The sequence below is a fragment of the Varanus komodoensis genome, unplaced genomic scaffold, assembly GCF_004798865.1.
Source record: "Varanus komodoensis strain SLA01 unplaced genomic scaffold, ASM479886v1 scaffold5, whole genome shotgun sequence".
NCBI classification, from domain to species: domain Eukaryota; kingdom Metazoa; phylum Chordata; class Lepidosauria; order Squamata; family Varanidae; genus Varanus; species Varanus komodoensis.
This window is the reverse complement of record NW_025336087.1, coordinates 47,578,686-47,593,624: the sequence shown is the minus strand read 5'-3', so window position 1 is coordinate 47,593,624 and position 14,939 is coordinate 47,578,686. Positions and strand designations below refer to the sequence as shown.

Sequence of the window (14,939 nt, the reverse complement as noted above, 5' to 3'; positions counted from 1 at the left end):
GGGCCAACCAGCTAGACTAATTGTTTTATGAGGATATGGCTACAGACACAGTTTTAGGATTCTCTGCAATACATGGGTTAGAAGCTAAGCAGGAAAATATATTTTACTTGAAGGTCATGAACTGCAATACAGAATGGGCTTGACTTGCACTTTTCAAAATGTAGAGATTGTTCAAGGAAAGAAAGGGAAGAGGAAAAGGAGTCTCAAATCGTTAAGTAACGTCGGTGTTATTTCTTCTCTGTTGGGGCATCATTCATCACTCAGTGCAGCTTGCAGTTGGGAGAAGCAGCTAACAGTTGACAGTACACCCAGAAGTATTTGCAGATGTGTAGAAAATGAGAGCATATTTTTCTTTACAGAGCAACTCATATCTGATAATTTATACTGTGTTATAGTGGCTGATAGGGGATGCAGGTGGTGCAGTGTTTTAAACTGCTGTGCTGCTGGGCTGGTTGATCAAAAGGTTGCCGGTTTGAATCTGCACAACCGGGTGAGTTCCCATTGCTCTGTCCCAGCTCCTGCCAACCTTGCAGTTTGAAAGCATGCAAATACAAGTAGATAAAAAGGTACCACTTTGGTGGGAAGGTAACAGTGTTCTGTGCACTTCGGTGTTTAGTCATGCCGGCCACATGACCACAGAGACTGTCTGCAGACAAACACTGGCTCCCTTGGCTAGGAAACGGAGATGAGCACCGCCCCCTAGAGTCAGACATGACTGGACTTAACGTCCAGGGGAAACCTTTACCTTTACCTTTTTATAGTGGCTGATACTGCCTTATTTGGTAATTAATTGGAAGTGTTAAAATGTTAGTATTAGTAAAGTGATTTGACTGGATTATTATTGTAATGATGCACTATTGCAATTGATGTATTGGTGTGTGCTCATTTTTGTATTGTTGTGTTATGAGCCATTTGGAACACATTTTGTAGAAAAGTTGCATAGAAATTATATAATAATTTCTAGGGTATGAACTCAATGTTACATGCAGTCATGGTATTTTATCAGCTCTTGAAACAAACAAAAACCCAAGCAACACCCTGGAGGCTATGAGAATTGAGGCACAGTGGGAGAAAAAAGAGGCATGTAATCAACCAGTCCCTACAGTTTTATTTGATTTATATACTGCTCAAGTGAAAATGCCCACATTGATTAGTCATAAAAATTAAAACAGCATAGCTACCAATCTGATACAGCCAATGAAAATTTAAAGAAATTAAAAAGATTAAAATTTCTGCAGTAAAAATTATATTGAAGACAGTTAAAGATTAAATGCCTGCCCAAAGAATAAGGCCTCAATCTGGCATCTAAATGTATAAAGATACCAGGTAGGTTCTCCCTGGAAAGGGCATTCTACAGATGGAAGGTTGTAACAGAAAAGGTGGTGTTCGAAGCCTGTTCAAAGTTTTTCTGTTCAAAGGCTCCTGCCTATTGTTTTGCCTCCACTTCAAGGGTTAACGTTTTGATTTCTTATCTCACTGGGGGTGAGGGAAAAGCAGCATTAATTGGGATTTTCTATCCAGAAAATGACCAAAGGGGAAAGGGTCAAACATCCTCAAGCATTCTTCTGTTTGATCCAGCTCAGTGGTAGAGCATCCCCTTTGCATGCCAAAGGTTCCAGGTTCAATCAAGGATCAGGTTAAAGGTGATGCGAAACTTGTCTGCTTAAGATTCTTGAGGGGTACTTAAAGTCAGAACAGATAATACAAAACTAGAGATGTGCAAATAGTCTAACCTGGTAAAAGGGAGATTCTTAGGAAGTCACAGCTTCCTGAGGATGCTTACAGTTTTAAATATGCATTTATATTTGAAGATATGTCATGTGACTGGCAAAGCACAGTACAATAGAACACCTAGTTACAACAGTTCTACCTTATCTCTTGGGAACAATCAGCATGGAAATTTAACCAACTTTAAATTTGATCAACTGAAAAATGTCCAGTCACAGGCTTCACTGATCACTTGCCTAGAACAAAAAGTAACAATATCTGAACTACTGACCTGACTTGCACACTTGCATTTATCATCTGCGAAGAACAAAGTCAATTGTTGATTTGTATCACAAAATGCATTGTTGGAACACAGGGTTATTTCTGCAGATCCTTACAACAGGTAAGCTCTAAAAATTGCACATTTGTCAGCTTGCTGCCACATTTACATATGCTTAATTTAGTAATAAGAGCAAGTTTATTCATAAACCCCACTATACCAAATGGGTTTTATACTCTTGTGCAATTTCTAAACAATACTTTCTATCATTAAGGAATAATCTCTTGCTATGATTTCTGTTACTAGTTTCAAAAGTGTTGATTTGGTTTGACTGGTGTCTAGTTACATTTTCTAACTTTTTTTGACTACTTTTTGGAATGTATATGGTTTTGGATTTTTCCACCACTTAATAGGTAAAGTCCTCTCATATTGAGAATGTTCATTACATACATAAAGAGCCAGTACTTTTTTCTTTCATTGTAAATACTGTCATTAAAAGGCATCTGTAACAATCTGTTAGTAGCTTTTCTTTCTTAAAAGTAGTAGAAGCAGCAGTGGGAGTAGCCAATGCTATCACCCCCCCCCCCCCAGATTAGTTTCCCTTTTTAATAGCTGGGTCAAAAAAATAATGGGCTGCTAACATTTCACAGCTAAACAAAAGAGTGAGGTGTGGGGGAGAGACACAACACACATATGGAAGCCTCAAGAATATTCACATTTGTCTAAAAATGTTTTTAAAAAGAGACTTCATGCCCTTGTATAACTTATAATCTAAATTATACATCTAGTATGTTGGTGTCTACTTCCAATTGTTCACCTTCTTCAGGGGTCACTGTGCCCAATTACAGATCCATAAGCATGTTAAACTCTCAGCCTAAGTGAATTATAGACCGAATGAGTAAGGCCTAAGCCAGCATTTTTGTAAACTGGTCAAGGTGTTGCTCTTATGTCCAAAGCTATTTCTATAGTCCTTTGTACAAAGAATAAGCAGGTTCATGACATGACAAGCCACAGTGGTTTCTTGCACAGGATGGTCTGTTGTGCCAATTGAACCCTGTCATGGTATTTCAGCATGCTACATTGTTTTTAGAAACCACAATAAGGAATAACAATGTGTTCCATGGTTTCCACACTTCATTGTGTTCCTCTACTCATCCAAACATGGCATCGTGGTTTCCATGGTTCTGGTGTGCTGCTCCAGCCATCAAGGGTAGGATTGAATTTCAGGCTCAGTGGCTGATGGGATATCCACCAACAGCATGAGGACTGAGCAAGGAGGATGGAAGCCACACTAGCACAGAAATCACTTAAGAGAACTGTCAGTACCTCCAGGCAAAACTGAATTGTGGAATCACACAGGGTTGCTTGTCATGATATGTGAACCCAACCAGTGAGTTGCCAAGCTGAACTGAAATTTGAAAAAGGGCTGCCAGCACAAGTATTTTCATTTCAACTTATTCAGTCCTTAACTTTCCATTAAAAAAGCAGTTAACAAATGATTGTCAGTTTTGCTATAAACAAATTAAAAAATAGTACATTTTCCAAAATGAAGCCAATAATATTTTATACTTTCATTCTCCAGACACAAGTAATGCCTATATAAAAACTTAAAACATTACACTAGAAAAGTCTGCTTACTTACCTTCTTCATCCTCATCACTAAAATATCTTTATAGCCTTCAGCCACTGGATTTAAGACTGAAGTTTCCATCTACCTCACGATCAGATAAAGCTTGATTAGCACAAGCAACTAATGGAAACAATGCTGAAAAGCAATGCTTACAAATTTCCATGTGCTTACACTTTAATGGGTGAGGGGAAAGAGATGGACTCTGAAAACCCTGGCAAATTATTTTTGCTACAGTAAAACCGAAAAGACTATCACCTTATAATCAGGAACATGTGATCTGGTTTCAAGTTTATATGCCACATTAGGGAAATGATTAACATTGATAATGTCACTTGTTTGACGTTTCAGTGGAAACTTGGTTCAAAATAAAAGCTTGGTGAAGAAAACAATTTCAGATTTTCAATAGGCAGCTTCTTTGCATCTCCATTGCCACCTAAAGTGTTTGATTTCTAGGCATTTGTTTTATAGTCACCAAAAAAAGCAATTTGGATTACACTGTTCAAACTAGTTAATCTCAATAATATAGATAAAAGAAATTATTTCCAAATAGTAGCAGTTATCACAAATTTAGCTGCACCAATTGACCTCAGAAAATTGTTCTTCTTTGTGCATATGTTCTTACAACTATCTAAAATGTCTCTTACAGCTATCTATTTATCCGTGCCTAGATTATAGTGTAGGAATAATATATGTTTCTGGTGAAATACCTCTGTCAATGCACACTGCTCCATCTTTACTTCAACATTTGTTCAGGGATATCATACGGTTCACAACAGAAGTGAAACTTGTCACATGATAGCTCTTTGTATAATGGTGCCTCCTCTATCCCATGTATTAAGTACATAGGAACAGACATACTAGATCAGACCAAGGCCTATCTAGTCCAGCATTCTGTTCACACAGTAGCCAGCCAGTTGCCCACAAGCACAACTTTAGCGCAACAGCACTTTCCTGCCAAATTCCCTTGCAAATGGTGTACGTAGGCACACTGCATCAGACACCTATATTCATCAGAATTTGTGAATTTGTCCAGTTCCCTCCAAAGATTGGTGGTTATCACTATATCATGCAGAAATGATTTCTGTAGTTTAGCGCCAGAACTCATAAGGCTGATTAGTAGGAGATTCAGGTCAGATAAAAGGAAATACCTAACACAGCACAGAGGCTGGTAATACAGAACTTTTGCAGAAGCCATGTTGATTCTTTTTCAGCAGGGCTTGTTCTTCTATATGCCTAATTTTATCTTTAATAATGTTTTTAACCTATTTACCCAGAACAGATATTATGCTGCATAACATGATTTCCTGGATCCTTTCTGAAAAATTTGTGCTACTTTGACTGTTCTCCCGTTCGCTGAGAGATAAGTTACATATTTCCTTTAGACGATCAACATTTTCATATTTAAGAATTCCCAGATGTATACAATCTGGGCTTGGTAATTAATTTGTCTTCAGTTTGTTAATAAGGTCAATAACTTCATCTTTTATCACTGCTATTTGCCTCAGTTCCTGAATCTCTGCCTGAGAAATCAGTTCAGGCAGTTATTTGTTCTGTATGATCTACAATGAAGGCAAATTAAAAAACAGTAATTCAGCTTCTCCACAATTGCCTTTTTCTCCTTTAGTAACCCTTTAACTCCATGGCCATCCAGTTGCCCAAATTCCTAACTTGTTTATGCTATATTTAAAGAATTGTGTTGCTCGCAATATGCTCCTAACACAACATCTTATTTCTGTACCTTCCCTTGCTTTCCCCCTTTGGGTTTATTACTTTTTTGGTGCTTTAACCACAGTAATGCTTGCAAAGGAATAAGTCAATCTAGAGATTCATGATTCATCATCAAATTATAAACAGGTAGGAAAAAATAGAGACACTTCTTTTTCCCTCCCCAGTTTAAAAGAAAAAAATCTAGGGAATTTCAAAAGTATAATAGGATATATGGTTCAGACACTGAAATGAGAAACAGGCTCAATCCTATTTCACTTTTTCTACACACAAGAAGGAAAATATGCATACAGCTCCACCCTGATTAGGCTAAATGAGGCTGGACCCTATAACCTCTTATCTGGGAGTAGGCTCCATTTAACTGAACTAGACTTAAAATATGCATGTTTGAAGAAACATCCTATTGCTGTTGCTCTTTAATATTTTCTGTGGCCTTTGTGAGGGAATAATGTAACTGAGCAGGCCTAAGGCCTATTACTGACCAAGACCTGTATAGTAGTTACTTAGTGATATTCTTAAGTAGCTGGGAGAGAGTGACAATCGCTTTGAGTATTGTTAGATGGGACCCAGGACAGGTCAATTCTAATTGGCTGGGGATTCTAGCTTAAAAGGAAAAAAAATAGTTGAGAAATGATAGTGAAAGAGCTGGTATTTTAAACAGTGAAAAGTGAGAAAGGAGGCTGCTGTTTGGTGCGTGGTATTTTAGGAAGATTAGGTGAAATTACCTAGGGATTGCATGTTAAGCTAGTCTGTCTCTGTGGGATAACTGTACGTGGCTGGCAGGAACAGGGTGTAGGTGGCTGTCTTATGCCAGGAAGCTGCCTCAAAATCTTGAAGGGAGGTTATACATACTGGCACTAAAAACACAGCTAGACCGTATTTAACTTGGATGGGATTTCAGGAAATTTGGCCTGAAGTAATTCAACGTCATTATGACGCTTGCAATAGCAACAGTATTTCTTGAGTCCTTATGAATTGCCATGAAGGCATCTTTTGAAAGCCTCAGAGTAAATATTCGTAATCCCATTGTAGCACGCAAAGTATCCCTTTAATAAATAATCTTGTATCTAGTTTTGGTGCCTATCTTACATCTATTTTAGTACTAGTAGATTTCAAAATATTCTTATACAATTGGTTGTAGTGCAAAAATGTCAGCTTGAGGAACTCTTTGAGTTATACTAGCTATAAGTTCTTTAGGCCCTGAAATGTATTTATTTGCTATAGATAAGAAATCCAACAAGTGGGACTGCCCAGTTAAGGAACAGTTTCCCCATTAGTGGTGGCAGTGCTGGAGAGGAGAAATATCTCAGTTTGTATAGGATTTAACTGTAAAACTCTATACCTATTAGAATGGTACAAGAGACCTACATTTTGACTTAAAAAACAAAGTATGCATATGTACTCCTACAGAATATTGGAAAGGTGATTAAAATTTCACAGTTCAAGTTTATGAGTCTAACTAAATACTCATTTTAACTAGAAGACAAAAATACATAAATGAACTCTGTTAAATCTAAGCATATACAAGTCCCTCCCACCTCATGTTAGCATAAAAGTACCAAGGAAACATACAGTTAGTATAAAGAGTCAGTAGTATGAACACTACTTCATAATTTAGAAAATCTGGTAGAGTTTTATTACACAATGAAAAATATATCTGATATGCCAAAGTTATGATGTACAATTAAAGAAACACATATAACTTATCTGAAAAATAAGTAACAAATGACTAAAGTCTACTGAAAATCTTGTTTCAGGCAGTCATTGCTAACAAAGGTAATTAAATGGCAGAGTACATTTATGCTAAGGCCAATATTTGGCAAAAACATGATATTAAATTTAGGATTAGAACATCTCCAGAAGTGGAACCTCAATCAGTAAGTCCTGAAAAGTGTGTCCCATATTTTTACATTGCTCTGGATGGTCCGCCTTCCTTGTCCATCATGGTCAGTGTAGTTAAATAAAACCAAAGCGGAATAAATCCTAACATCATTTGTATCTCCTGACAAGTGAACGTAACTCTAGCAAAGCATAAGGAAATTTGCATCACAGCTATTTTTTGCAAACACTAATTACAACAGTCATTTTCCTTTTGCATAGAAGTGTGGGATTTCATTTTTATTTGGTCAAGCTGTTCCAGCAACAGACAGTTCAGGCGATCCATCTGTATTCTTTTGCTTGGCTGGATATTAGTACACACCCTTCCAGCGAACCACATGCTGTTCATTTTACTGACTATGAACATAAAGACTTGCTGTCAGTGTATTATCAATTTTCAGATGTTCCTGTAGTTCTTCATTTCATACTCCATTCTGTACACCATCAGTTTCTTTAGACAACTGACTGTTGAGCTCTACTGTCATTCCTTCATTTTAGGAAAGTTATACTTCCTTCTAGACAATCTTTCCTCCTACAGAATATAATCTCTGCTTATTTTTCCAAATAAAACTAGAGTGAAACTGAATCCAAATTCTGCAAAGTAGATTAGGTGAGCCATTTTTCAGGTTTCCATTTCTGAGATGCCAACACCACTGGAATCTCTTGCTTCTATTGCATCATCTTTTTCTAAATCCAGAATATCAGTCAAATCAATGGTAGGTATTGGAGACCTCCAATACTGGAATGAGTTGTAGTGCCAAACATCATCTTCATGCTACAAAATAAAATATTAACAGATTTCATTACAACAATGACATAAATATCTCTGAAAAGTTCTTTGTATATAAAAAACTATTCCAGAAATAGTTATAAAACCTTACATTTATTACTAATTCTGCTGCTTAAAAAGATACAAGAACCACTAATCAAAGAAAGAAGAGAGCCAGTGTGGTGTAGTAAAGAATGTGGGGCTGGGGCTCAGGTCATCTGGATTCTAGTCCCCGCTTAAGCCATGAAGTCAAACTGGGTGACTTTGGACCTGTCACAGATTCTTAGCCCAACCTACCTCACATGTTCTTGTTATGGGGATTGGATTGAGACCAGGAGGAGAATTATGTAAACCACTTTGAGCTCATTGAAAAAAGCAGGATTAAAAACAAACAAATAAATGGCCAATAAATAAAGAATAAACAAAACCTTTTTATTACTTATTAGTTCCCACTGCTAAGGAAAGATGCTGTTATAGATTTATTTTTTCAATAATGACAAAAGCTGCATTCTTCTATGTGCACAATGCTCCCCTTCACATGCACATTCTTTCAGATACTGGTTTGTGGCTGTGTGTGCTAGTAATGACAAAGAAAGAAAGAAAAGATACAACTTAATGTGAATAGTTTAACTTGTTCTCCCTCTGGTGGATGAGGTAGAGAACAATCAATCATATCCCATGAATTCTTTAATCTGAATTATACAATAACTATGTCATAACCTGCCGGGAATCTGCAAACGTTGACTGCATTTGTTACAAACTAAAACTTTGTAGTTGCTAGGGTCATGCCTCAAAAGGTGGGTTTTGATGCTGACCTCAAGCTGTACCTTTCCAAACACAGCATGTCTATCCCTTGCTTCTCCTTGCAGCACAAAGCTCTGAGTTGGTAATATTGGAGTTCCTGTGAAAAAAATTCATCCCCTGCTCAGAGTTGGAAGAAGGATAAGCCTTACTTCTCTTTCTCCTAGCCATGGGGAAAAGAGGCCACCAGCTGCAAAATTAAGTTACAACACTGTGCAGTTACCCTACTGAAATATATTAAGAGTGCACCTAAAACCAACAGCAACAGCAACAAAAATCTTCTGCATGTGGAGGTATCCTTCTTTCTTTTTCTAGGAATGTGCAGTGCCCAGCAAACTAAGTACCTATTTCTGCCTCCCACTCCAGCTGAGAGCTAATGAGATGAAACAGTTAAGCTGGCTACAGAAAACAAAAGTACACTGTCTTGCTTTCCCTCTGCACCTGCTGGACATTCTGAGATAGGAGCAGCTGGCAGTGTGAGATACACTTATCTAGAGTCCTCCTCCAGCTCAGAGCTGAGAGAGGAATCATATAAGTGCACTTGCTTTGGTTCTGACCGGTTTTGCATGTCATATTAAACCACAGTGGGTTGTATCAGAGGTGGTCACAAAGTTGCTCAGCAGGATGTCCCAACCTGGAGCCATTTTCCCATAGCTAGTTTTGCACAAGAGGTCCACCTTGAGAACCCACAGCCTGTAGTTGGGTTGTTTAGGATGGCTCTTTCTCAGGATGGCTTAGTGTGATGCCCAAGCTAGGCAGTTTGTTTGCCATTGCCCAGCAAGAATAGGCAGAGAACCACCTTGCTAGGATGGTGAAAACCTGTGCTGCTCTTTGTGAACTCTTTAGTACTTCCACATTTATTTTTTACTTTTACTTTATTCCTCATTCCTTCTGTACACTATCTTACCTACTTTAAGGAATTACAACATGCACGTGCCAAGTATTTCATTAAGCAACATTAGAAGAGAGCCCTCTGGGCTATTAAGGTGGTATATAAATGCAAATAATAAATAAACAAATAAATAAGGTGCAAGCTGTTTCTTTGGATCCTACCAGGTGCAAGAAAGAGGAAAAACCTGCTAAAACTACTTTTGCAATGGATTTTTCCCCCTTTCTCCGTCTGTTTGCAATTCCCAGCACTTCCTGAAAATCTGTTCCATTCTCAATTCTTCAGACAGAAGCAATTCCATCAGCAGAGATACTCCACTGGATTTCAGTGTTACATGGTGGTCTTCCACTTATTCAGATATAAGATCCAACTTTGTACAAATATATCATTGGGGATCTAGATTTGCATAGTACTAACACTGCTATGGTTCCCAAGCTGGTCGCAAATGTAGAGGATTCTGAGCTGCAGAATCAAAAGCAGAATTTTAACGTAGAAAATACTAATATTACTTATTTTTGCTGCAAAGATGTACAGTAAACATGCTTGTTATGCTGACAGCAAAAAGTCATTCTATCATTCCAGCTGAGTAAGAAAAGATACTCCTATAAATAAGTTCCTCTGTATATTATCTTATTGCATTGATAATATTACATTACTATTGCAGCCTGAGATGTCAAAACCAGACCATAACTTTAAGAAGTAATACCACTGCATATAACAGAATTGACTGTCAAGTGACTGGGCTTAGAATCTTAGCTTTAATTAACATCTTTATTTTATTTTAAGATAATCATTTTTGCATCTGTCATGCATCTGGGCAGATCACAAAGAAATAAGACTAGTTTTGATTGAAGTTAATGGTATTTTTCAAACAGTCCCACCCACATAGCAAATGAAATATCATTATATTAAAAAAAAAAATCCTGACACATACTTTACTACTGGCCATTCTATATTCATTTCCGGTTTCCCCAGATATGTTAATGGAACCAAGTAATACTACAGCTCAGCCACCTGAAACTGACCTCAAACTGTGTGGTCAGTGCTCCCTGTATAACATAACTGCCTAACTGGGCCCCATGAGAGCTCTGCCTCATTATGGGAAGAATACTGGACCAGTACTCGGAAAATCCCGAATTCCAATCTCTGCTCAGCCTTAACGCTCAATGTGTTAACCTCAGACCAGTCACCCTCCCTCTCAGACAGCTCTACTTCACCGATTTTTTACGAAAATAAAGGAGGTGGAACTCCCCACGCCCACCTGAGCTTCCTGGAAAAAACAACGGATCTAAATGCAATAAATACACGGATCTCTTCTTTTCTTCCTTAGTGCTCATCTTGTAACTGCTAGTTTTGAAACGAATTAGTTTATTTACAAAATTATGCGCGTTGCTATTGTCGCGGGAGGCTCTGGCAACCCATCTTTTTATAGCGATGCGGTTACGGGGAGATGCGACCGCAGAACGGAAAGCGCTCAGCGCGCGAACCGAGAGGCAGCACCGAGCACGAAATCGGCGCGCTTCCCGCCGCCGGTCCCCGCGCGCCCCGCGCCGCCGGGAAATCCCCGGACGCCTCGCGGGACTTTCCTCCGCGCTCCGCCCCGGCAGAGGGGGCGTGTCGGGCAGCACTTCTCCGGATCCCTCCCTCCACCCCAGAGACCTCCTCCCTTCCCATTCTCACCATCTCCTTCGACTGCTTTACCTCTGCGGATGCTTTCGGTGGGGGACACCCCCGCCAGTTTTCTCCCGAGGCCGCCGCCTCCGCTTCTCTGCTTCTCCGAGCCAGCCCCTGACACTGCGCCGCTCCTTCCAGAGGGCGGGCGCCCAGGGCCCAGCCCTGCTCTTTCAGGGGCGCCTTCATCCCCGCGGACCGCTTTCCACGAGGCGCTGCGGCCTCTGCCTCCGCCTCTTTTTCTTCCTCCGCCGCCCACGCCCGTTTCCGCTTCTTGTCGCCGCTCTGAAGCGCGACGCATCGCGGCTCCCGCCGTTCGAAATCGGCCCGCGAGCGCTTCGGAGCCGGCGCGTGAGAAAGCAGGCTGTGGCAGGGCGCGCGGCACGCCAGCGCCTCGGCCCCGCGCTTAGCCATAAAGCTGGAGCTTCGCACGACCCGAGCAAGAGGGGGCCGGGGGCCCTCCACCCCCACGCGCGCGCGCGTGCGACTACTGGGCGCCGCGCTCCTGCTCGGGGGCGGGGCTACTGGCGCGCCGCGCGGCCGAGAGGAGTTGCGTGCGGCGCTGCGCGGAGCCCCCTTGCGGAGGCGGCCGGCCAGGCAGCGCGCGCCGCCGGCGTGCTTGTGCTGCAGCCTCTCCGATTGTGCCTCGCGGCCACATTTACTCCGAAGGAAGCTCCGCGCCTGCCAAATAAGCATGTAGGCGACCGTAGCTTACATCAGATCGTACACCGGTGAATCCAGTGGGGCAAAACTCCCAACTGCGTGTGCATAATAATCAGTCTATCGGTAAGGCTGTATTATGTGCACCCAATCACAAGTGACATTCAGTTCCGTGGATCTTGAGAGAAAGCTTGCTTTCGATTTGGTTAGCTACGCAAGCCCGTATAAACCGTTGTCTTACGCTTTCTGAGTAATAACCGGGTGAACATACTTCCAAAGGATATACATGTTGCCTTAAATATTCTAATGCATTGGAGGCGTGGGGGCGATATTTTTAGACGAGTGCAAGATTGAAACTATATGGTATTCTGAGACAGGATAGCACAACAGAAGCAACTGTAATTAATGCTGCCTTTTCTCAATTGTTCATATAAAGAAAAAAAAGGTGACAGCAGAAAAAAAAGGGAAGGTTACAACTGGAAAGTTCCAAAGGACCCATCTCCAGTCAATTTACAAAAATACAGTGTCTGAAAGCACTTGCAACCCAGTTTTGCTTCTGGCTTTGGTAAGAAAAGGTTAAGTCGTTATATTATGTCCAGACAGCAGCTGTCAACCTGAGCATACAATCCAACCCAACCCAACACTGTTAGAATTGCAATTTAAAGTTCAGCATATATACTACTCAATTTGCTAGGGTAAAGTGTTCTACTTTAACCAGCACCATTTCAACAGTTTATTATCCACAGCTGACAGGGGATAAGTGACCTTGGTACAAATATTTATAGAGAAATGAGGCTTCTGTGAACATAAATGCAAAAAATAAAATACATGTAAATATATTTACACACTGCTTTGTTAATACAAAAGGCAGCATCCAACCAGGGCACTAGCCTTTGACTAATGTTGTTTTGCCAATACAGTTGCATAAGCATTCCGTCAACAATGCTTGCGCACTTCCTGGAGAAAGCAAAAAGTTACCAAGAGGTCTTCTACAAAAGCTACATATAGTACTAGATGTGGAAAATATCACAAAAATTGGTAATAGTTATTACATCTGCAATATTTGTAGCTACAATTTTAACATAATACTTAGTTAAAATAGTTAAATTCATTCTTAAGACTAATAACTATTAAACTGCTTTAACATGGATATCAAATAAATAATTTACATTATAACACATTAACAATAGATTTTTCCCCAAATAGATTTTTCCCCAAATAAAATTATTTATCATAATAAAAAAGAAATTACAATTATACCAATTTGATCACTGTATAAATAATACTTAATATCTACCAGTTCTGTTTTTTCTTTGAATTGCTGAATAAAGTAGGCCTAATAGATATTCCATTTATTGTAAATTTTTTAACCGGTTTTCTATTTATATAGCTAGTTAGCAAATGTATCAGCTAAGTCAACCTTGTGTAAATTCTAATTTTTCTCTCAGTTATAAGGAAAACATGTATAAGCTTTCCAATTAACATTAAATTCTTTGGCTAAACTTCTATTTACAGTATTATGGTTGGTTAATTTTGCCATTACTGCATATTCAGCTAGCTTATTTTTCCCATCTTCCAATCTGGCCAGTTTTCCACTTTCCATTTTGTCCCAATTTTAACTTTAGCTGCTATTACCATATATTTAAACAATTCTTCCAAATTTCTTGCAGAAATTGAGTTTCTGGCAGAATACTCAATAGCGTGTTTTTTGTTCATAGGAAAATTAATTTTCAGAATTTTTTGTATTTCAGCATGCATTTCTTTCCAAAATTGTTTGACCTTATTGAATGTCTACCACATATGGTAAAAAGCCCAGTCCATTTCCTTACATATCCAGCACCTTGCATTTCCAATATAATTCTTGTCCCGTTTTTCAATATTTTGGGGGTCATATACCAACAAAAGAATGTCTTGTTCAAATTTCTCTTAGTGCTTTACTAGCTGTACATTTTGTATCTTTCATCCATAAGGTTTCTTATTGGTGGAAAGATATTTCTTTTCCAAATTCCGCATTCATCTTATCATACATGTTTTAAATTGTTCAGTTTCACTGTCATATCACAATAATTTCTTGTAAATCTGTCCTAATAAATATTTTTGCTGTAAAATCAACTTTTCAAATGCCATCAGATCTCTTATGGTGCCTCTTCCTAATTGCATTTCCCTTTTCAGTCTTGAAACCAACTTCTTCATCGAGTTTTTGGCAAGGTTTAATTCCTCCTTTTTGGTCAATCATATCTCCATGTTATAAAATCATTGCTTTTCCTTAAATGCCTGTCATAATCGGCTTCAGTGGAGATATCAAAGGAGAGATTGGATGGCTAATTCTTCTTCTTATAGAATACAAAACCTTCTCTAATACATGGTTTTTGTGTTGAATCTTTTTTGATTAATTTCTTGGCCCACAAATAATTATGTAATCCTTCTTCTAAATCAGCTGTTTCCAATTTTATTAATCTTTCATCAGAATTTTTAATCCAGTCTGCAATCCAAACCAGGGTGGCTGCATAGTAATATAATATTAGGTACTGCTAAACCTCCTCTTTCTTTCCTTTTATTGTGTAATACTTTAAATCTAAACCTTGCTTTTTTCCCATTCCAAATGAAGGTGCGCAATTGTCTTTGCCATTCTTGTAAGGCTTATCCTTTTATGAAAATTGTTGTTTGAAATAGAAACTTCAACTTACATAGGACATTCATTTTTCGAATGGTAATTCTTCCCAGCTACAACATTTTTAGTTTTGACCATCTCTGTAGATTTTTCTGAATCTTTGTCCATATTATTTTATAATTGTCTTAAAATTATGTATTATTTGTCCAGTCAAACTTATTCTCATATACATATAAATATTTTCCTCTTCTTACTTCATTAGCATCTTTTAAATTGTTTTCTTTATAGCTTGAGATATTTCTTGGATGGTAATAGCAC

The 14,939-nt window shown here is 38.9% G+C and overlaps 1 protein-coding gene across 4 annotated transcripts; it reads right to left on the bottom strand.

Annotated features, from left to right (window-relative positions):
* Positions 1-6,955: 6,955 nt before the first annotated feature.
* Positions 6,956-11,844, bottom strand: CUNH9orf40 (chromosome unknown C9orf40 homolog). 4 transcript variants are annotated; one of them, XM_044446881.1, is made up of 3 exons: positions 11,381-11,844; positions 8,805-8,890; positions 6,956-7,995 (listed from the first exon to the last, which is right to left on the bottom strand). In XM_044446881.1, the coding sequence occupies exons 1-3, from the start codon at positions 11,649-11,651 to the stop codon at positions 7,843-7,845; spliced, it is 510 nt and encodes a 169-aa protein (XP_044302816.1). In that variant the 5' UTR covers positions 11,652-11,844; the 3' UTR covers positions 6,956-7,842. The 4 variants fall into 4 exon arrangements, 3 of the variants coding, with proteins under 3 accessions (XP_044302816.1, XP_044302814.1, XP_044302815.1); XR_006416349.1 differs by lacking the exons at positions 8,805-8,890; positions 11,381-11,844 and adding an exon at positions 10,941-11,188; XM_044446879.1 differs by lacking the exon at positions 8,805-8,890 and having other exon boundaries at positions 11,360-11,840.
* Between the last annotated feature and the right edge of the window lie 3,095 nt (positions 11,845-14,939).

Bases quoted from the DNA above. Each gene is read 5' to 3' on its own strand.
- CUNH9orf40 (XM_044446879.1), bottom strand. From the start codon at position 11,764: ATGGCTAAGCGCGGGGCCGAGGCGCTGGCGTGCCGCGCGCCCTGCCAC. The intron at 7,996-11,359 runs GTGAGAATGGGA...TTTATTTTGTAG, and splicing joins TAAAGCAGTCGAAGGAGATG to CATGAAGATGATGTTTGGCA.